Source organism: Prionailurus viverrinus, chromosome B3, assembly GCF_022837055.1.
Source record: "Prionailurus viverrinus isolate Anna chromosome B3, UM_Priviv_1.0, whole genome shotgun sequence".
NCBI lineage: Eukaryota > Metazoa > Chordata > Mammalia > Carnivora > Felidae > Prionailurus > Prionailurus viverrinus.
This window is the reverse complement of record NC_062566.1, coordinates 76,088,631-76,112,480: the sequence shown is the minus strand read 5'-3', so window position 1 is coordinate 76,112,480 and position 23,850 is coordinate 76,088,631. Positions and strand designations below refer to the sequence as shown.

The 23,850-nt window shown below is 35.2% G+C and overlaps 1 protein-coding gene across 1 annotated transcript in view; it reads right to left on the bottom strand.

Annotated features, from left to right (window-relative positions):
* Nucleotides 1-23,850, bottom strand: part of SCFD1 (sec1 family domain containing 1) — a 117,951-nt gene that overhangs the window by 1,301 nt on the left and 92,800 nt on the right. Inside the window, exons 20-24 of the mRNA XM_047862056.1 lie at nucleotides 20,825-20,878; nucleotides 16,447-16,499; nucleotides 13,949-13,982; nucleotides 12,328-12,393; nucleotides 2,592-2,660 (exon numbers count right to left, since the gene is read on the bottom strand). Coding sequence (XP_047718012.1) covers nucleotides 2,592-2,660; nucleotides 12,328-12,393; nucleotides 13,949-13,982; nucleotides 16,447-16,499; nucleotides 20,825-20,878 — 276 coding nt within the window. The remainder of the gene's footprint in view (nucleotides 1-2,591; nucleotides 2,661-12,327; nucleotides 12,394-13,948; nucleotides 13,983-16,446; nucleotides 16,500-20,824; nucleotides 20,879-23,850) is intronic.

Genomic DNA, 23,850 nt, shown 5'->3' with positions numbered 1-23,850 from the left:
AAAAACCCAAATGAAAATTTGAGATGGTGTAAATACAACATTATTCAAATGGTAGAAAAGAGATAAGAAAGCAAAGAGTGAATCTGGAGATAGTACAACTTATATTTAAGCCCAAAATTAGGTGTAGAGACTACTAAAAAAATTAATTAAAAACAAAACAACCCCCCCCACCCCAAATCCTCAGAGACTTGTGGCAGAATATAAAATGTTGTACATACAGGTGAATGGAGTCCCAAAAAGAGAGGACAAAATTGAACACAGAAATATTTGACGAAAAGCACAGAAAATTCCCTAAATCTGGTGAAGATATAAACATACAGATTCAAGAAGCTCAGTGATCCCCAAGATAAATACACAAGAAGTTATACATAAATACATCATAACTGCTGAAAACCAAAGATGACAAGGAAATCTTGAAAGCAGCCAGAGAAAAATAACCTATTACATATAAAATTGTATTGATCTGAATACTAGTGACTTCCTATCAGAAACAATGAAGACTGTGGAATAGTATCTTTAAAATTCTGAAATACTGTCAATCCAGAATTCTGTATTCAGCAGAAATATTTAAGAATAAAGGTGAAATACATTTTCATATAAAAGAAAATTAAGTGAATTCACTGCTAGCATACCTGAACTACAGTAAATGTTAAAAGAAGTTTTGCAGTCAACAGATGGAAATCAAAATCTACTAAAGGTAGGGATGAAGAACACTGAAAATCGTATCTGTGTAAAGGGAAGGCTTCTTTATGATACAGATGAGTGAAGTGATACAAATGGTAACACTGTGTACTGTCTTGTGAGGTTAATGATATATATGCAGATGTAAAATATGTGACAATCACAGAATAAAGGCTGAGGGAATGGGTCTATATGCTATATTGAATGCAAGTGGTACAATATTAACTCTAGTTTATGAGAAGTTAAAGATGTATATATTGTGATCTCTAGAGCAAATGCTAAATTAATGTAGAGATACAGCTAAAATAAAAAAGCATTCAAGTAATACAAAAGAAGGTAGGAAAGGAGGAAGGCCTAACAGAAGACTAGTAGAATACAAACAGTACAATGGTAAACCTAAACCCAATCATATCAATAATTACATTCGATGTTAACCGACCAACAGACACCAATTAAAAGGCAGAGATGGTCAGAATGGTTTTGAAAAAAAAAAAAAAAAAAAACAAAAAAAACAGGTTCCAACTATATCCCATCTGCAAGATAAACACCTTAAATATGAATTCATAGGCAAGCTGAAGCAACCAGATGGAAAAGTTATAACCTGCAAACCTTAAGACTAGAGTGGCTATATTAATGTCAGATAAAGTAGACTTCAAGGTAAAGAGTATTACCAGATATGTAGAGGGACACTGCATAATGAAAGGGTGCATTCATCACGAAGACACAGCAATACTCAATCTGTATGTACCTAATAACAGAGCTTAACAATAAGTTGACCTACAACTAAAAGGAGAGAGTGACAGAACTGAAGGGAGAAACAGTTCCTCAAACATAACTGGAGATTTTAATACTGGTCTTTCAATACCTGACAGAACTAGACCAAAAAAACCCCGCAAAACCACACATCAATAAAGACACAGAGGATTTAAATAATGCTGTCAACTACCATGACCGAAATGAAATTTACAGAACCCTTCTTACCACTTCTGCCTAATGCAGGTTCTTTTTGAAGTGCACACGAAGTGCTCAGTAAGAGAAACCATAAAAGATATTTAAATAAATTTTGAAACAATGAAATCATATGCAGAATATTCTTTAACCACAGGGAATTAAATTAGAAATCAATAAGATATTTAGGAAACCCCTAAACACTTGAAAACAACATCTCTAAATCACATGAGATTAAAAAAAACCCACCAAGTATATTAAAAATATACAACCAAACCCCCCCCCCCCCCGAAATATATATATAAAACATGGTGATGAAAATATATTAACATTTGTGAAATGCAGCTAAAGCAGTGTTTGGCAAGAGTTTTTAATTTTATGGCTTTAAATGCTTATTTTAAAAAAGAAAAACTAAAGATTTCAATATCCCAAAGTAATCAAAACAAAAATCAGCATAAACATCTGCTTCATTAAAAAAATTAACTAAATTGAGAATCCTCTACTTCACCCAAGAAAAAAACAATCCATTTAGTTTTGCCTATTCTAATACATTACATAATCTATGGTGGAAAAATATCAAGACCTGCTTGGGGATTGAATAAGGGCAAGGATTGACTGGGGAACTTTGTGGTATGATGGTTCTGTATCTTGAACAGGAATCTGGGTTATTCAGGTGAACACATCTCACAACCCAGGAATGTACACCTAGGAGGTATATACTTCACTGTTGTAAATTTTAAATTTTCTGAATTTATCCTCTCAAAGATTTGGGACAATTGAAATAATTATTTATCAGAATTTTCTTTATAGTAGTCCATGTTAAAACCTTACATTTTTATAGCTCCTATGGTTTTTGGCTTCAGTTGGTTCAAATGAGTATGATGATTCTCTTGCTCTTTTGAAAAATATCATCACCAAGTTACGGTATGTTACAAGAAACAAACTACCAACGTACACTTTACCTGTTTTATGAACTGTGTAGCATTAAAAAGTTCACTGCAGCCATATAAAATGTGTTTGCCTTGTTTCCCCTGTAAAAATAAGAGAACTCAGATACAAGTAACAAGTTATACTTTCAATATTACCAAGAAGAATGATTAAGCCTAATTAAGACTTTTTGTTACCCCTCAAAGTCTTTTTGGGGGGCGAGGGAAGAGGTTGTTGAATTTTAGTATACACATATCTATTCTAAAATCGCATAGAATAAAGTGACTGCCACGTTTCACACAAACGATTATCTATAAAATCTTAGGTCAACATTCTTCCAACATAAGATCTGTACTACCTGAAGAAAACATCGCTAGTTTTGTTATGCTGACAGTAGGATATGGTACAACTATGGCATGAATGGTCACTGCAGTCTCATTTGTGCAATATAGGATTTACAATAATTTCATTCATAATTTTGGCAGAATACTGTAACCCAATTACAGCAGTCAAAACTTCTACTGAAGAATTCTGTAAGTCCTTGATGCTGTAATTATTATATGTATTGTGTACTTGAAAGAAAATTCATTTCTGTAATTTGAAAAGTTTATTCCATAACAAAGCAAATATGATAATTCATCAAGAAACATAATTATGTTTTTGTAATACAAGAGAAAGACAGTTCTCTGTGATGTATCAGCTGAATAAACACAGTTCGTTGGCTGAATAAATGTTCTAGGTGGCCATCTCTGAGAACAACAACAAAAACAGTCATACCTCACTGTTACATATAACAATTACACAGCATTGGTCATATAACTGGGTCATATAATGTCAGGATCTACTCAAGACATTAATAAAAGTAGAGGTCATAGCATAGTAGGATAAAGAAAGCAAAGGGAAACATTAGAAGAGTCCAAATATTCTAGGCACAGGCCCTAGGATCCCATCTCAGTAGCACAGAACACATTTTATTTTCATTTGTGAATCTCAAGTTACAGTGCAGATACTCTGGTTGCAGGGAAGCTTGGTCTTGTCCAAGGAGGGGTCTTCATACCCCTCTGATCATGTATCCATGACCAGGCTCAAAGAACGGAAGCAAAACATTGGTGATTTGCACCTCATTTCTTTCATATTTATGTTTTCTATTAAGCAGTGCTGACAAGCTAGTGTTAGTTGCCCCCAGTCTATCTTGGACCCTAGCATTGGACTACATTAATCACTAGTTATGACATTTCATTCGTGGTTGGCAAAATGTTAGCACCATGAATTCCAAGGTTCACAGAGAAATAAACTAGCAAAGGAGATTAATCATGTACTTAGTCCACACTCCCTGCACCATCCCATCCACACCCTTCATCAAGCTTTAATAATCACTCACCATAATTTTTCTTTTTGTATCTTCTACAGCATTTACAGATTAACACCAAAACACTAATTTTCTGTATCATCCAATGAGGAATAGGGTTAAACACTGCAGCCAATATTTCAGTGCAAACTTATTCTTAATTATGCATAAACCTGATACTTCCTCCTTCCATTAAAAACTGAACTTTATGAAATGTACCAGTACCTGGATCCAATGTAACAATTATTAACTAAATCTATTTCATTCTCTAGCCAATCACCTTCCATCAAAAGAACTTATGGTGGCTTAAAGTTAAATTACCTATACATTTGGTTACTTATTACCACATTTTTAGGGTCAACAGTTTTATTAGCTAATTGCCTTTGAATATTAGTGCATATTATTTCTGTAACTATAAAGAGAAGCAAAAGGTTTCTCAACTGGAACACATATTCAAAGTCTTTTGTGTGCTTTATATATTTGTTCCAGAAAACCTATGCAAATGACTGAGTTCCCAGATACCTTGGAGTTTGAACTTTGATTTCTTTTCGAGATGTACCTTTTAACTTCAAAATATCTGATAACAGGTTATTGCACAATTGGATATTATAAATTTCTTTTTAAGCTTATTATTTATTTTGAGATAGAGCATGAGCAGGGCAGGAGCAGAGACAGAATGAGAGAGGATCCTAAGCAGGCTCTACACAGACAGTGCAGAGCCTGATGGGGGCTTGAACTCAAGAACCTGTGAGATCGTGACCAGAGCCAAAATGCAGAATCAGATGCTTAACTGACTGAGCCACCCAGCCACTCCAGATATTATAAATTTCTAAACTATACTCATGCTTTAATAAATATGTTTCCACACATAAATGCTCTCAAAAGTGAAGAAATTAAGAAGATAGTTATTTTTATGACAGAGGACTGGCTACTGGTTTCATTTTGCAGTTGGCTCTACTAGTATGTTCAAAAGGCCAAGGTCTATGGAGTTTTTTCCTAGTACATCTTCTCTTGAGAGATGTAAAAGCCTTTGTCAAACACGTTCATTCTTGGGAGACCACTAGAGTGTCATTTATCTATTGCATCTTTTAGATACACACTGTTGTGGTATAGCCAGTATGTTCTATATTTCAATCACAAACAATTTTCATTTTTTTTTATTTATTTAATGTGAGACAGGTAGAGAGAGAATCCTCAGCAGGCTCTGTGCTGTCACTGACAATCTCATGAAACATGAGATCATGACCTGAGCTGAAGAGTTGGGACACTTAACTGACTGAGCCACTGAGGTGCCTCAATTTTCTTGTATTTTTGAAAGTGTAGTCTTTGCTTAAGAGTACATTTCAAATTTTTTTTTTAACCTTTTCATCCCCTTCATCCATTTCTCCCACTTACTTCTTGGCAACCACCAGTCTGTTCTTTATATCTGAGAGGGTTTTTTTTTTTTTTTAAATGAGTCCACATAAAAGAGAAACCATACAGGATTTGTCTTTCTCTTATTTCACTTAGAATAATGCCCTCACGGTCCATCCATGTTTGTCACAGATACCAAGACTTCATTCTTTTCTATGGCTGAATACTTCAGTGTGCATGCATGCCTGCGTGCATAATTTCTTTACCATTCATCTGTCAGTGGATACTTAGGTTGCTTCTATATCTTGGCTATTGTAAACAATGCTGCAATGACTGAGGGTGCAGATATCTTTTCCAGTTGGTGTTTTTTTTCTTCACAAAAATACTTAGAAGTGGAATTGCTGGATTATATGGTAATTCTATTTTTACTTCTTTGAGGAATCTGCATACTCTTTTCCACAGCAGCTGCACCAATTTACATTACTACCAACAGTGCATGAGTATTCCCTTTTCTCCACATCATTGCCAACACTTATTTCTTGTTCTTTTTGATAATGGCCATTCTAGCAGGTGTGAGGTGAGTCTTACTGTGGTTTTGATTTGCATTTCCCTGATGATTAATGATGATGAGCATCTTTTCACGTGTCTGTTGGCCATCTGTGTCTCTTTGGGGAAAATGTCTATTTAGGTCCTCTGCCTATTTTTAAATTGGATTATTAATTTTTTTGGTGTTGAATTGTGTAAGTTCTTTGTATATTTTGGATATTAACCCCCTGCCAGATACATTATTTACAAATATATTTCCGACTCAGTATATTGCCTTTTCATTTTGTTGATGGTACCTGTTGCTGTGCAGAAGCTTTTACTATGATGTAGTCTCATTTATTTTTGTTTTTGTTGCTTTGGCTTTTGGTGTGAGATTTAAAAAAAAAAATCGCTGCCCATACCTATGTCAGTCAAGGAGTTTATGGCTTGTTTTCTTCTAGGAGTTTTAAGATTTGGGGTCTTAGGTTTAATTCTTTAATCCATTTTGCGTTAACTTTTGTGTCTAGTGTAAAATAGTGGTTGAATTTTATTCTTTTGCATATGGCTGTCGAGTTTGCCCAGCACCATTTAATGAAGAGACTGTCCTTTCCCCATTGTATATTCTTGACATCTTTGTTTTAAGTTAATGAACCATATACCACATGGGTTTATTTCTGGTCTGTCAATTCTCTTCCACTGTTTTAATTACTGTAGCTTTGTACTATAGTTTGAAATTAGGCAGTGTAATTCCTCCAGCTTTGTTCTTTCTCAAGATTGTTTTGGCTATTAAGGGTCTTTTGTGGCTCTATACAAGTTCAAGATTGTTCTATTTCTGTGAAAATGCCCTTGGAATTTTGACAGGGATTGTAATGAACCTGTAGATTGCTATGAGGAATATGGGTATTTCAACAATATTGACTCTTTCAATCCATGAAACACAGAATACCTATTTGTGTCTTCAATTTCTTTCACCAATGGCTTGTAGTTTTCACTACACAGGTCTTTCAGCTTCTTCATTAAACTTACTCCCAGGTATTTTATTTTTTTAATGTGATTGTAAATGATTTTTTTTTTTTTTTTTTTTTACTTCTCTGTTTATTAGTGTATAGAAATGCAACAGATTTTTGGGTATTATTTTTGTATCCTGAAACTTGACTGAATTTATTAGTTCTGACAGTTTTTGATAATCTTTAGAGTTTTCTCTATAGGTCATCTGCAAATAGTTTTCTAATTTGGATGCCTTTTCTTATTCTTGCCTAATTGTTATGGCTAGAACTTCTAATACTATTTTGAATAAAACTGGCATGATCAGGCATCCTCATTAATATTACTGAGTGTTTTAAAATTAATTTTATCAAATACATCACTGTTATACCAAATAGCAGTTATATTATGAGCTAGATTAACATCATTGCTAACTTTATCAGTTTGAATTACTGTAGTATTTTCTTTGCCTTCCCAACAAAACTGGCCCAATGTGAACCGGTATGACTCAAAGGCCAAGTCAGATATTTCTCCACTCTTGTAGCCATAGCCATAAGTTTTGTTTCATACTACATAGTTGTACTGATATGGGTTTCTAATGTCAAAGACCTCAGACCTAGCCCAGTTCTTCCTGAATTCACAACAAAGGAAACATTAACACTAAATAAGATTTAAAAAAAAGAACTTTGAGAATAATTACACTGGGTGGCTTAGTAGCTACTAAAATGTAATGGCTTTAAAGGGAAGCTATGAAAAACTCATAGTTAACATTATCCTTAATGGTGAAAGACTAGATGTTTTGACCCTAAGATCAGGAAGAAGATAAGGAGGTCTGCTACTTATCTATTCAATTCAACATTGTATTGGAGATTCTAGACAGAGTGGTTAGGCAAGAAAAAGGAAAAACCATTCCAGATAGGCTAAGGAAGAAGTTCAACTAAGTCTATTCACAGATAACATGATCTCCTACACAGAAAGTTCTAAAAATACTAAAAAAAAAACCCCTAACAGTTAAGAAATGAGTTTACTGGGGTTGTAGGACACAAGATCAATTCACAAAAACTCATTTTTATTGGATTGCAATGAGTAATCCAAAAATGAAATTAAGAAAAAAACTTCAGGAGCGCCTGGATGGCTCAGTTGATTAAGCATCTGACTCTTGATTTAGGCGCAGGTCATGATCTCAAGGTTCATTGGGTTTGGGGCCCATGTTGGGCTCTGTGCTGACAGTAAGAAGCCTGCTTGGGATTCTCTCTCTCCCCATCCTCTACTCACATGTGTGCTCACTCGCTCGCTCCCAAAATAAATAAATTAAAAAAAAAATTCTATTCATAATAGCATAAAAATACATAGATATAAATTTAATGAAAACTGTAAAGCTTATGCTCTGAAACCAACAAAAACAAAAAATTATAAAAATAAAGAAGATCCACACAAAGAGAACAAAATCCCATGTCATGGAGCAGAAGACTTAATTAACACTGTTAAGATGAAAAGACTTTGCAACTGATGTACAGATTCAATGCAATTCCTGTCAGAATCCTGACTAACACTGACAAGTTGATTCTAAAATTCCTACAAAGTGTAAGGCATCCAGGAAATCAAAAGCAATCTTGAAAAAGAAGGATAAAGTAGAAAGACTCACATGTCTGGAGTATGAAACTTACTACAGTGCAATGGTAATCTACAGAGCATAGTACCGGCTCAAGGATAGATCTATGGATCAATGAAACAGAACTGAAAGTCCAGAAATAAACCCATACATGTATGGTCAGCTTATTTTCAACAAGGCTGCCAAGTCTATTCAATAGGGAAAAACAAAAAAGTCTTTTCAATAAATGGTGCTGGGACAACCTGGACTGCCACATACAAAAGAAGAAAGCTGGGCCTTACTTCATAATATATGCAAAATTAACTCAGAATTGATCACAGACCATTATATAAAGTACTCTTAACACTCAGTAATAAGGGGCACTGGGGTGGCTCAGATGGTTAAGTGTCTGACTCTTGATTTCAGCTCAGGTCATGATCCCAGGGTCATGGGATCAAGCCCCATTTAGGGCTCCGCAATGAGCATGAAGCCTGCCTGAGATTCTCTTCGGTCTCTCTCCCTCTTCACTGCTTGTACTCTCTCTCTCCCTAAAAAGAAAAACAAAACCCAAACCCCTCAATAATACAAAGGCAAAATAACTCAAATTTTAAAAATGAGAGCAAAGGATTTGAATGTATCTTTCTCCAAAGATACACAAATGGCCAATGAGCACATGAAAATAAACTTGATGTCTTAAGTCATCAGAGAAATGCAAATCAAAACCACAATGAGTTACTATCCCACTCCACTAGCATAGTCAGAATCAAAAAGTCAGATAACAAGTGCTGGTGATAATGTGGAGATATCAGAACCTTCATATACCAATGGTGCAAATGCAGAATGGTCCAATCAGTTTGGTAAATAGTCTAGCAATTCCTTACATAGTTAATCATTAAAGTTATGATGACCCATGATATTCCACTCCTAAGTATATACCTAAGATATGAAATGAAAACATACTATTTACATAGAGTAACACTGGACTATGACCTATGGTTCCAGGTGGACAGTAGCAGGTTTCATCCAGAATAGACACTGATTTTGGATCTATACATCTGGTTACTGAAGCAAACACCTTTAACACTCTATTAGAGTCCTCAGCAGAAACTGTTTCAATTTACAGTCTCTTTTTATATGTCATTTGATAAAGAAACCCATGTTGCTGCAGATGCATTTCAACAAGTGTGCTAAGAAGCCTCATATACAATAGACTGACTTATGTACTTTACCAAACACAAAGTAGATGGACTGAAAATTGGAACATTTGGAAAAACTTATTTTCTAAATTGGGCACATCTCTTTCTGTGGCTTGTATGATGGAATGTGTGTTAAAATACGACCGGCATGTAATTAAAGGGGGAAATCAACAGTGGATAGATTGTTGAGATACTTCAGGGGAAGTAAGGGAGAGATGAAGAGAGGTAATAACACAGGAACTGACAAAAATTTATTGTGCATTTCTAAAAAATTTTTTTCTCTACCTGATCCTGTAGTTCAGGGACATGGATCAATTGCAAACATGACACCAAAACAATACCTCTAATTTGAGGAGTGATGGAAAAGGCTGTTTCTATTTCCACCTGCCTAAACTGGGATTAATGGGAGGACCAGAGAGTCCTGTAAGCGTGCACTTATCCACCCCTACTTCACTGGGAATGGACATCACTGGGAATGGACAAAGGGGAGAGCACTGGCCAGTCTCATACTGCTGCCAGCTCTAGTGATCAGTCATCTTTGCTGAATCTGACAGTCTTCTAAATCAGGGGCCAAATTCTGGGTAAAAATGACTCTGAAAAAGGAGCCAATAAATGAATAATACAAAAGAAGAAAGCTAACATTATCTCTGTACCTTGTAAGAGGCCAAGAGCAAGAGAATAACACTCTGAGCTATATTCACACATGCCCACAAGGCCTGCAGAAATTGCCTCCTTCATTTGAAGCTGAAGGTCCAAGATGGTTTCCAGGAGTTTAAAGAATGATTTAATCTGCAGGTACTCATGTCGTGATGATGCCAATAACATCTAGGGGATAAATCCTCTTAATAATTCTAATCCTCCTTTTTCTTTTACAGGTTCTGTATATTCTAGAAGATCCCTCTGGGGAGGCAAAATTAGGATACTATTTCCACTAAAATGCATACAAAATAATTCGTTCAACAGCAGAGCCAAAGACCAGTGTGTAACTATTAACCTAAGTGATGATCTGTTAAGAAAAGTGCTTGGATACAGGAACTTAAAATGCCTCCACACCATGTTTTTGTGGGTGCGGAATAATAATCAAGGAAAAATACTTAGGAAACTGAGACCAAGTAAAAGATAAAGGGTTTACATACCTATCACTGACAGTCTGATGTTCTTCTGATGAAAGCAACTGATCAAAAAACTACACTTAGTTGATAACTGTTACACAGCATCAACTTATTAATACATTTCACAAAATTAAAATTTCTATAGTAGAAAGAGGTAAGTTGTGAAGCTTATACATGAATAAAAACAAGTCTGCAGTATTTGGCAGACTGTAATGTTTCTTTAAAGTTATACCTGCATTTCTGCCACTCTACTCCACTAATGCTGACAAGTCTAATTAAGAAAGCTTAACCAGGACTGGGGTGTGTGGAATGTATAAGTACAGATTAATTTCAGCTGGTCTGTTGCAGCCCTTTGTTTATCCCTGGGAACACCTGGAACACTCATATAGCTAACCCTTTGCCAAACCTAAATGAAATAGATCAACTAGTGATTAATATAGTCCCCTGCAAGGGTCACAGATAGATTAGGGGACAACTTGAACTAGCTTGTCAGCACTGTTTATAGAAATAGTACAGATTAATGGTTTGCACCTGGTTCCTGTTATGTTTCCTTGGTTTACTGCTTTTGAGCCTGCTCATGCAGCCTGGTTTTGACTATATGACCAGAGGAGGGTATCAAAGACCTCTCCTTGTACAAGATGGATGTTCCCCTGAGACCACAGCATCTTACATAGATCCTTGGTGGTTCACACTCTGAAGTATGTACTCTGCAACTGAAATAGGATCCCAGGAATTGTGCCTGATAGTTTTAAAGATCTGTGACTTTTTTTTCCTCTTGTACCAAAATCTCCACCTTTTTAAAGTCTTACATAACATAGAACATAAGGAATGATCATTACTTAATGTTAAGCAAATAAATGAAGATTACAAAATGTCATTCCAACAACTGATAATTCTATTGCCCTTACATTTTATTTAATTTTTTTTTTTAACGCTTATTTATTTTTGAGACAGAGAGAGACAGAGCATGAACGGGGGAGGGGCAGAGAGAGAGGGAGACACAGAATCGGAAGCAGGCTCCAGCTCTGAGCCATCAGCCCAGAGCCCAACGCGGGGCTCGAACTCACAGACTGCGAGATCGTGACCTGAGCTGAAGTCGGACGCTTAACCGACTGAGCCACCCAGGCGCCCCTGCCCCTACATTTTAAATGGCATTTTTGCTCTTCATATCCTTTTGCTTAGTTGTCTGTTAGTCCCTGATGCGCCTGTCGGATTTGACTAGCACTCTACTGCTAATTTGCTACCTCCTGTTTGCTGAAAAAGCAGACATTCCAAGTGTGTTGCTGATTTAAGTCAACAGGATGGGGGCAAAGTGCTTACTATTCGGGGAAGTGGGTTTGCTAAATCATTTTACTAAGGTAGACTTTTTGGAAGAGGAGCTTACTTAAAGTCTCTAAACATGTAAAGTCAAATTAGGATAGAGAGCTGCCAAGTACATCAGTAAGATACATTATTTTCCAGATCAAGTACAATTTTAGGCCAGAAACATGATAGGAATAGGAAAACAATGAGCATATGTGCATTTTTCCATATATATAAGGACTTTTAAACTACCTCTAGAAAAAGGGTTGAGAATCAAGAGCCACCAGACAATGCTAGTATTTTAAAGACACAGAACTGTGAAATACCAAATGCTTAAGGAATTAAAAGGCCAACACGTACCTTTATATAGTCAACGAGATTTTGATATTCAATGTAGTTGCCTCCTCCCACCACAAAAACAATTGCCTAAAATGCAAACAGAAAAAAGAAACAGGTAAGTTGAAAAAAATCAGTATTTTAACTTTCAAGCAACATGGCTTTTAGTTTGGAGCATATTCCACAACTTAGGTAAAAAAATACAAGCTAGCAAAAGGTCACATCCTAATAAGCACCTGATGCTACTTCAGTTAAAAAAAAATGTTTCCAAAAAGTATAGAAAAAAACTGACCTCATTCTTCATACAATTAAGTAATAGCAAATAAATCTAAAGGGCTTTCTCTAGAAGGCTTTTTAGAATTTGAGGTTATTTACTGTAGGTAGGAAAAACAAAATTAGCATTTACATAATCTCCAATATATGTTCTTCACTGTATTTTTATTGAGAAGCTTATTGTGTTTCAAATGAAAGCACAGTCACAGTATCTTCACAAATTTGGAATCCAATTTTAGAAGGAAGTTCTATGCATATAAAACTTTTACTACAGCCTTAGACTCCTTTTTCTGTGAATTGTTAATTTTGTATCAGCTTTTTTACTTTTTATTTAAATTCCAGTTAACATACAGTGTAATATTAAGTTCAGGTGTACAATACAGAGATTCAACACTTCCAAACATCACCCAGTGGTCATCACAGCAAGTGCTCTCCTTAATCCCCATCACCTATTTCACCAATCCCCCCACCTTCCTCCCCTCTGGTAATCATCTGTTTGTTCTTTATAATTATAGTCTGTTGTTTGGTTTGCCTCTCTCTGCCTCTTTTCCCTGTGTTCATCTGTTTTGTTTGTTAAATTCCACATATGAGTGAAATCAGATATTTGTCTTTTTCAGACTGACTTATTTCACCTCGCATAATAATCTCTAGCTCCATCCATGTCATTGCAAATGGCAAGATCTCATTCTTTTTAATGGCTAATATTTCAATGTGTGTGTGTGTGTGTGTGTGTACACGTGTATCTTTATTTCATCTTTTTTATCCATTCATCAGTCAATGGACACTTACATGAAAGATGTTCCACATCACTCATCATCAGGGAAATACAAATCAAAACTACAATGAGCTATCACTTTACACCTGTCAGAGTGGCTAAAATCAATGACACAAACAACAAGTATTGGTGAGGATGTGGAGAAAAGGGAACCCTCATACATGGTGGGAATGCAAACTGGTACAGCCAGTCTGCAAAAGGTTCTTCAAAAAGTTAAAAAAAGAACTACCTTATGATCCCTGAGCAATTACACCACAAGAGTTTACCCACAGAATACAAAAACACTAATTCAGAGGGATACGTGAACCCCAATGTTTACAGCAGCATTATCTACAATAGCCAAACTATGGGAAACAGCCCAAGTGTCCACTGACTGTGTCAGTTATTACTAAGCTTAAACTCTTTTAAGTAGTTTTATGCATCAGAAAAATATAGTTACTAATAATTTTTTAAAAAGAATCTTGGGTACACAGAATTGGATGTATCAAGATTACCGGAAAGTAACTGTAATAAAGCCATGTTTAAGATGAAGATAATTGTTCAAACTGGTCATCTTCCTTCCTTTTTAGAGGCAGAGAATTTTTATATAGAACTTACCTCTTGGAATGGATTTTTGTTCCTTGGAACTGAGCTGTAACAAAGAAAAATGATACTGAAAATTTCACCTGAGGCTTTCATTACAGATGAAAGACGTATGGAAATACATGCATGTACACACACACTAAATATAAAAATGTATTTACAATCCTTCCTCCTTCGCTTTCTTTGAGGCTTGTCCTTAGTTTTGTGTATCCAAATAGTGAATGAGGAAGAATATGCTGGAAGTCTGTGTGTCAGTATCTAAAAGGGAGTAGGGCAATCTGTTAACTTTAAAATGAATGCAGAAGAATATGCTAGAAGAAGTGTATGTATCAGTATCTAAAAGGGAGTAGGGCAATCTGTTAGCTTTAAAATAAAATTCTAGGGGCACCTGGGAGCCTCAGTCGGTAAAGTGACCAACTCTTGGTTTTGGTTCAGGTCATGATCTCATGGTTCGTCAGTTTGAGCTTCACATCGGGATTCCCACTGTCAGTGCACAGTCCACTTGGGATTCTCTCTGTCCATCTCAAAATAAATAAATTTAAAAAAAAATTCTAGGAGAAAACTGAGAGGGAGAAGGCAACACTGAGCAGCAGCTCTCATAAGGAATAAAATCTGGGTATAAGGTAAGCTGATAAAGTACCTATTTTAGTGGTAAATTACATAAAATTTTACCATACTCAATTTCATAGTTTGTCAGTATCTACATTTGTGAAAAAACTATGTCAACACATGTGGGGGAAGGATAACAATTTAGAGGGGAGATGGGAGGAGGTATTTCCATTTTGCGGTAGCTCATTTCTTTGTATTTATGTATACCACTATATATCATTATATATATTAACCACCATTTCTGTATTTATGTTTTAAAAAAACTTATTTGGTGCCAAGATATCTTATAATAAAGGTATTTTTCAAAGCTTTTGTGAGTCAGATATATATTTGTTTTCAGTGCTAAAACAGGCTATACAAAGAGAGCTTAGATTTTTGAAAATGTCAACCAAGAGGAGAGAGGTATTATCCCTTCCTTAATTATTTAAAGGCTGATTCCACAGCTCTATCATCTTTTCCTCATTTCTATGGCCGGTCTGAATATTCCATAAAAAGGGCCAGAAGTCCACCTGAATGAAACACCTCATCAGTGTTTAACTTCCTTCTGGAGTGTTTTACGTTCCTCTGAGAGTAGACATGGATGGAATAAGGAGGTGAGACCTAAATAGCACAGTATTACTAGTTATTAATAACCAAGATTAATTGTGACAGAATAGCTCAGAAGGTTGAATCTATTAAAAATGAAACTGAATTCCTCTGTCTTATCAATGCTAATACTCATTATTATGCATAAACTACAGGGAGAATTAAGGTATTTCTCAGTAATTTTTTAAGAAGCAAAACATATCTACCTGTTAGCCATATGCAAATACAAGGAAGACTAAAATGTAAGCTGTGAACTGGAGAGTATCAAGATAGGAAAAGAGTTGTAAATCTACTGTTTCAAAGTGTACAAATCAGTGGTTTTTAGTCTATTTACAGAATTGTACAATCTTCGCCATTGTCTAATTTCAGAACATTTTTATCACCTCCAAAAGAAGCCCCATACCTATTAGCTGTCACTTCTCATTCTCTCTCTCTCTGATAATTTATTTTGTTAAATTCTTTTGCCAGTGTTATTAGCTGCTGCTTTTGCAACTCTGGTAATATCTCTGGAAAGAACCTTTTAAGTTGCCAAAACAATCTAATCATCATCGATCTAGTGATTAGATTATCAATTCTATCTTACAAAGATGCAAAAGCTTGGGATAAAGCAGAAACATAGTTCTAAAGATCCCAAACATAAGATGTAGGCAAGAAACCAGTTGCACCCAAATTTTGGTGCTAAAGATCATTCTAAGAAGGTTTTTTCTTCTCCTAATTCTATTCTTTCTCTATGTCTTGTAGGCTATTTTTCAAACTACTATGAATTAAACCTTGAAACATAATATCCATAATGAAGTAAACAAGTACTTTCCATACCATGTTTGTTACAAAATAAGAGAAATTACTTGTGGAGTATTTCATTGCCATAAAATATAACAATCCATAGGGCATGGATTTTATGGACCATATAAAAAACAAAACAAAAAAATCCAACAACTGGGTATTCAACATAAAGTTCCCACCTTTGCTTCGGTTCAGTAAGAATATTCATTTAAAAACATATTATTCATATTACCCTTCCCACACACTTTGTAATGCTGCCATCTCATCATTAAGAAAAACCAAAACAACTAAAATATAATGTATTTTTTTTGGTGTGTGAGTGTATATACTTGAAAGGAAAAGAACCAAAATGTTAAGTACAATTAGCAATGATTATCTCTAGGTAATGAGATTATACATACTGTTCACTTACCAGTTTTCTAAATAGTTTGAATATTTAATAAGCAATTATTGATTTGTAACAAAAAATCAATTTTTCCATTCTCGGTGGGGTGGGGAAACCTATAAACAAATTACACAAGTCAAGAGCTGCTTACCTGTCATTGCCCCGTAGCATTTTGGGATCAAAATATCTATAGTCATCAGTTTCCTATTAGAAAAAGCAAATAGAACTTGATTTCTCTTTAGAGTTACAGTTTGGCTTTGAGTATTTCATTAAGCTTTTAATATGGTAGATTAATTAAATGTGTGTCACCACCACCAACTGAACACTTACTACATGTTAAACATTATCCTAAATGCTTTATTATTTTTTAAATGTTTATTTTTATTTTTGAGGGGGGTTGGAGGGGCAGAGAGAGAGAGAGGGAGACACAGAGTCCAAAGTAGGCTCCAGGCACCAAGCTGTCAGCACAAAGCCCAATGTGAGGCTCGAATCTGTGAGCCATGAGATCATGACCTGAGCCAAAGTCAGACGGACGCTTAACCAACTGAGCCACCCAGGTGCCCCAACATTATTCTAAGTGCTTTAGATGAAATTACTCACTTAAACCTCACAACATCTGTGAGGTAGTTACTCTTATCTCTTTTTTTTCAGATGGGCAACACGGGGTACAGAGAAATTATAGAACTTTCCTAAGATCATACGACTAGTAAGTAAGGGAACTCCAGACTCTGAACCCAGGAAGTCTAGCTTCAATTCCCAAGCTTCTAACTACTATACTATACTACTATACTATTTCTTGAAAATTTACCATTTTATAAACCAAGTATTTTGTCTTGTTTTCTATTTTAGAGTTTTATTATTTAGCCCTGATTTTACTGAATATACAGATGAGCCAAAACAGGTTCATAATCTTATTTGAAACATTTAAAGTTAGATGTATTCTGAAATTCTGAATTTAAAAAGTTTTAGACAGCTAATATAATGCATAAACTGTGTATGTAACATTCCCAGCAGGTACCACCCCATCATCTACCACATTAATATTCTATAGCTAAGTATATGATATTAACATAAAGTAGGATAAATTCAAGCCTCAACTTGAATTAAAATTAGGTTTTGCCACCAAGTGAGTTATACAACATCTTTCCAATTTTCAGAACTTTGTAGATTTCAGAAGTTGTGGATAAAGGACTGTGGAGAAACTAGCTTCTTGATATTAAAGGAGCTGAGAAGTATTGTTTTACTGCTTGTAACAGAATCATTTCCTTTTTTCAAATTTTATTTTAGAGACAGAGTGAGAGAGCCTGGGAAAGGAGCAGAGGGAGGGGGGGGGGGGAGAGAGAGAGAGAGAGAGAGAGAGAGAGAGAGAGGGAGAGAGAGAGAGAGAGAGAGAGAATGAGAGAGAAAATCGTAAGAAAGCTGCATACTCAGTGCTGAGCCCAGTGTGGTGCTTGATCCCACGACCCCAGGATGATGATCTGAGCTGAAAGCAGGAGTGGAATGCTCAAATGACTGAGCTACCCAGGTGCCACTGTAATCACTTCCTAATCTCTGTCTCTCTCTCCTTCCATAGCACAGTCAGCCAGAGGAATTTGTTCTTTTCTGGAGTGTGGATGGCCCTACCCCAACCTCATCAGTGATAAGCTCTGCATGTATTGCCACCACCTATTCCTGTACTCAGTGGTGGACAGGGTTTAACCAATTACAGAACTTCCAGTGAACTCAAAAGTTGCATCAGAATTCTTTAACACTTAGCTCCAGAAAGCCACTGCCATCCAGATTTACAAGATGAAAACTATGTGATACTGTCTTAATCCCTTCTTTCAATTTATCCAGTCAAAACAATCAAAGGAGAACACTTAGTAAGTGATTAGAATGCATCTACTATATGACTCTACTTATATGTGGAATGTAAGAAACAAAACAGATGAACACAGGGGAAGGGAAGGGAAAATTAAATAATATAAAACCAGAGAGGGAGGCAAACCATAAGAGACTCTTAACTATGGAGAACAAACTGAGGGTTGATGGTGGGGGGGGGGAGGTGGGCAGGGGATAGGCTGAATGGGTGATGGGCATTAAGGAGGGTACTTGTGGGGGTTCCTGAGTGGCTCAGGTAAGTGTCTGACTTTGGCTCAGGTCATGATCTCATGGTTCGAGAGTTCAGGCCCTGCCTCAGGCTCTGTGCTAACAGCTCAGAGCCTGGAGCCTGCTTCAGATTCTGTGCCTCCCTCTCTCTGCCCCTCCCCTGCTCACACAGTCTCTGTCTCTCAAAAAGAAATAAACATTAAAAAAAAATTTTTTTTTAAGTAAAAAAAAAGAAGGGCACTTGTGATGAGCACTGGATGTTATATGTAAGTGATGAATCACTAAATTCTACTCCTGAAACCAATACTACACTGTATTAACTAACTTGAATTTAAATAAAAATTTGAAGAAAAAAAAAAAGAATTCATCTAGAATTAGGTTATAGCATTTTCAAGCCTTTGAGATAAGATACATTCAAGATTACTACTAGCTAAGTCTAACACAGTACACTTTGCTAATCTCTTTGGTATTTTGCTAAACTATCTTCAATGCTCCAAATCAAGTTGTCTATCTGGGAACAGGAAAAGGAGAAGAGAAAGTACAGGCAGCTGTCTCATCTAGCAGATGGATGAACAAATGCATTCAAAGCAGAAAAAAATCTACTTTTTCTAATTAAAAAATGTGTCTGTAGTAATGTGCCTTCAGTTATACAGTGAAAGTCAAAAGAACTAATAAAGGAACTTACACAACCTAGAGGAACATTAGAATAAGACCCCAAATTTAGCCATCCATGTATCTATGACAGAATATTGTGGAAAGCATGTGTATACGAGAATGAGTAGCAGGTAGAAATACAGGAATAGTGGGCTTTTGGTTCCAATTCTGCTATTAAAAATGGTGTGACTTGGGATAAGTCACTTAACATCTCTAAAGGTTTCCTCTCCTTTAACTGTTCAAATTACTAATTACTTCTAATTGTTCAAATTACTTCTAATGTTTCCTTAAACTCTAAAGCTCTGTGATTCCATAAAAGGCATGTTTCTTTGCCCTAATCAATATATCATAGTGGTGAAAAATGTGGCCTGCTTAGCTCTGCCATTTATTAACTTTGTGTCCTTGGGCAAGTTAATTAATTTTCTTGTGCCAGTTTCATCTATAAAATGAAAATAATAGTATTTTCTTAGAAGGTTCTATTAAGAATTCAATGAAATGTGAAAAATGTTTTGAATGGTTCCTGGCACATAAAAAGGGTGCAATATTAGCTATTATCTTTATTATCATCATTATCATCTCAACTTCAAGATTAGGGTCATGCAACAAAGTATCTTAAACTTAACTTCCTTAACCCCTTATACATTTGGCATCTGCCTAAAATTCTGCATTTATTCATATTTTTAATCTTTAGTGTTTGGGATAGTATTTCTCACATATTTATAGCTTATTATGAATTACTGTTCTCTAAGATAACTAGTTTTAAGTATATACTTCTTTCAGGCTTTCAGGCTTTTCAAGAATTGCTATTTCTTCATATATTCTAGGATGTTTTAACAAAGTCTATTGTTACTACATTGTATACCATTTTCTCTGTATCAACTCCTAGATGGAAGAATCCAATCCCTTATATCTTAACATTATAGACGATTATTCTCTCATTACTTTCATAATTGTAGTTACCCCTTTTAGGGATGTTTTTATTATACTCTTTGTTTCCACATGGGCAGATTTTTAAATAAGTTTTTGTTAATTCCCTTTGATATTATAACCATGTTTTAACAATTACAAAAAGTGACACATTGATCTGAAGACTCTGCTCATTCTTAGCACTGGATCCTAAGCCTTGCTGCCAAGTCTATACAGAGATCCAGATCAATCCAAACTAGGGTTTTGATGCTGCCTTTCTTGATTCTAGACTCTTGTGACAACCGCATTCTAGCTGCCATAGAAACAGGATGGGCTGTTTTATGAAACAGATTGTGATGATTTTCACATTCTTTTAGCTTGGAAACCCAGTAAATGCTAAGAATATTTATCGGTCTATCTATCCAACAATTTATCTCTCTCAATTTACTTTTCAGCCCAAAAGAATTTAGTGCTATCTGAACACATGCACTTAAAAATTTCACTTCTCTCCTAATTTAATTTTATAAAGTTAAATTGCTCGGGTACTCTTTATACTACATCAGTTGATACTCACTAGTTGTCATTTACAGAAACTTGCTCCTTAGGATATATTTTATCTACATTTAATTATACATGAAGAATATAATCTACATTTAATTTGGATGAGAGCTGGCCAGAATAGTTATAGCAGCTGAGAAAACCAATTCTCATTACCTGTGATAATGACTAAAAACAGGCTCTTGGAGAAGAACATGGACTCTTTCTTTCCCTCATGTAGTCTGCTGTGATTAAGTGCACAATCAACTCAGATTTTATTATCTTTCATAAACTGAGTTTGATACATTCACGAATTTACAAGTACAATATTATACGCTACTCACAGGATTTGACTTCATCTCCATGAGATTGTCTAAAATACGAGTAACAGGTAGATTCTGTAGAAAACATAAATATTTTGTTAAATATTAGAAAAATAATCAAAATTGTTCTCTATTAACAAAACAACCAAACCATTTCACATTTAACTATGCTCACTTTTTGATTAAACACATTCTAAAATTAAGAATTCAGTGAATGGTGTCATAGATGTAAATATCCTTGGCACTACTGAAGTTTCCAGAAAAAAAAAAAAAAATTCTAAATCAAAATGTCCTTTTAATGTGAAAGTATAACTAGGTTTCAGTACAAACACGTTTGGGCTTTTCACTTTGTTGGATGTTTGTTTTTTAATACTAGTAATTGCAATCTTCTGATAAAATAAGAATCCCATTTTCCCCCCATTTCTTTTCTGCAGATAGTAAGAGTTTCTTTCAACAGAGTAACTTAGGAGCATCTGGGTGGCTCAACTGGTTGAGCGGTTTACTTTGGCTCGGGTCATGATCTCATGGTACATGAGTTTGAGCTCCACATCTAGCTCTCTGTTGTCAGCACAGAGCCCACTTTGGATCCTCTGTCTCCCTCTCTCTCTGCCCCTTCCCCCACTCACGCTCTCTTTTTCTCAAAATAAACATTAAAAAAAAAAAAAAGAATAAGAAGAGTAACTTAAAGTTTGAAGAAACTCAGAGTCTCTCATTTCTAATGTATATTCTTTTAAGCCAGTGGGGCGCCTGGGTGGCCCAGTTGGATGAGCATCCGACTTCGGCTCAGGTCATGATCTTGTGGTTCACGAGTTCGAGCCCCACGTCAGACTCTGTGCTGACAGCTCAGAGCCTGCTTCAGATTCTGTGTCTCCCTCTCTCTGCCCCTCCCTGATTCATACTCACTCTCTCTCAAAAATAAACATTAGAAAAAAATTTATATTCTTCTAAGCCAAAAAAATACTTGTGCTCTTCCAAAAATGGGGAAATGGATACACACAAATTTTATTGACCATTTTTGTTTTGCCTGGGATAAACTTCAAATTTCCAATGACATACTTCATTGTCTTCTTACAGAGTAAATTTCACATTGAACATGAATGTTTAATACTGATATTGGCAGAAGATTGCCTCTTGACATGCTTACATGCCTTGGGATAAGAAATAGTACTGTTCCATTTCAATCTGATGATTTTTATCATTATTTTGAACATAACAACACATGGAATACAGAAAATTTACTAAGTGACTATTATGTCTGTTCAAACTGCATTCCCACTGGGATGATATTCTGTCCACTTTGAACCTATTTCCTTTGTGAACTGTACAGGATGTTCTGTAAAGAATATTTTGTATCTTAGAGACTTCATACAACAAAGGCAACATTAAATCTGATTATTTAAATAAATGTCGATAACACATTACTATTTTACAAAAGTTTTGCTTTCTTTAGTACATAAAATATTTTGTTACTAAAATGGATTATCACTATGGAAAATGCTGCTTTGCCCAGACAGAAAATTTGCATTTCTCTTTTCTTTCTCTATATTAGGAAGTAAAAACCTTTTAAGATGATTTTACCAAGTAAAATTAAAGCTATTTCATTATTCCCTATTTGTGTTGGCCAGGAACTTTTTAATATAAACAAAACACCAAAGGTTCAATCTAACTAAATGTACTTCCTGAATTCTACAATTTAGAATTAAAAAAAAAATAAGGCAGCTCAAAATTTTACCTTTTAAGTTTTGTTTCAAATACAATTGAGCTTATTCATGCAGGAATAAGTCTAAGCCATGACATTCTCTGAAGAATGACTGGGAGCAGATTTAAATCTATAAAAATGCTTTATCCGAAAGAAAAAACTACCCTTATATATTTAACTACAGTTAACAATAACAAAAGATGATGAAGTGCTTTGCAAAATAACAGGAGGGAATAATTTTTTAAAAACACCTGGAGCAAGAATACATTAAAATTATAAGATTTTACTAAATTAATTTTATACCAACTTCTTAACTTGCATACAACTCTCCACTGAGCTCCCTGAATTGCATTACTAGATCTGTACAATGCAGACAAATTCAGGAAAGATGTTATGTAATGACTAAAGTCATAAGAGTCATACTACTATATTTTTGAAAATACTTGGAAATTTTTGAGTATTTCTACCAGTATCTCATGATAAATCCTCCTGCAGTATAAAAATGAGATTTTTCTAAAAGGTACAACTAAATTTTGGTTTGTATTTTATAGCTCTGCAATACCTACAAACCTGCCAGTCAACAGGTCATCAAATAATGTAAGAAAAATTTCTTTCTAGCAGAATACTTTAGAAGTTCATGAACCCAGGGACAGTTCTTTGTTTTTGTCTGGTCTTTACAACCACATACACCCAAAGAATCATTTACCACTGCTGCACCATAGGATATTCACATACTGTCAGTGATCAAGGAAAACTTCAAGTGTAGAGAATGATAAAAGAAAGGCATAAGAAACAGTACAACTTCTGAGTTCTTTGTTACCAACTATGCAATATCCAGGTTTTGTTCTTTGCCTAAGTGAAGGCTTGAATTGAGTTAATCATTTAAAAAATCAATTTTATATTACTAATGATTTATATACAAGACTAACCAACTTTTACTGACTGAAAACAAACTGACCTGTGGCAGCTTACAGCAAAGAATAAACATCAGAAGGAAACCATACAATTTTCTTTGTTCAACAAATGTTACCTTACTCATCTTTAGAAACACAAAAAATTTCTGTAGCTCAGTAAAAGATATAAATGAAATATAATCAAATAAAAAACTCATTAACTGTTTAAAAAATTTCCAAGCATAGGGGAGCCTGTGTGGCTTAGTCAGATAAGTGTCCAACTTCAGCTCAGGTCATGATCTCACAGCTCCTGAGTTCGAGCCCCACATCAGGCTCCGTGCTGACAGCTCAGAGCCTGGAGACTGCTTCCGATTCTGTGTCTCCCTGGCTCTCTGCCCCTCCCCCGCTCATGCTCTCTTTGTCTCAAAATAAACAGTAAAAACAAACAAACAAAA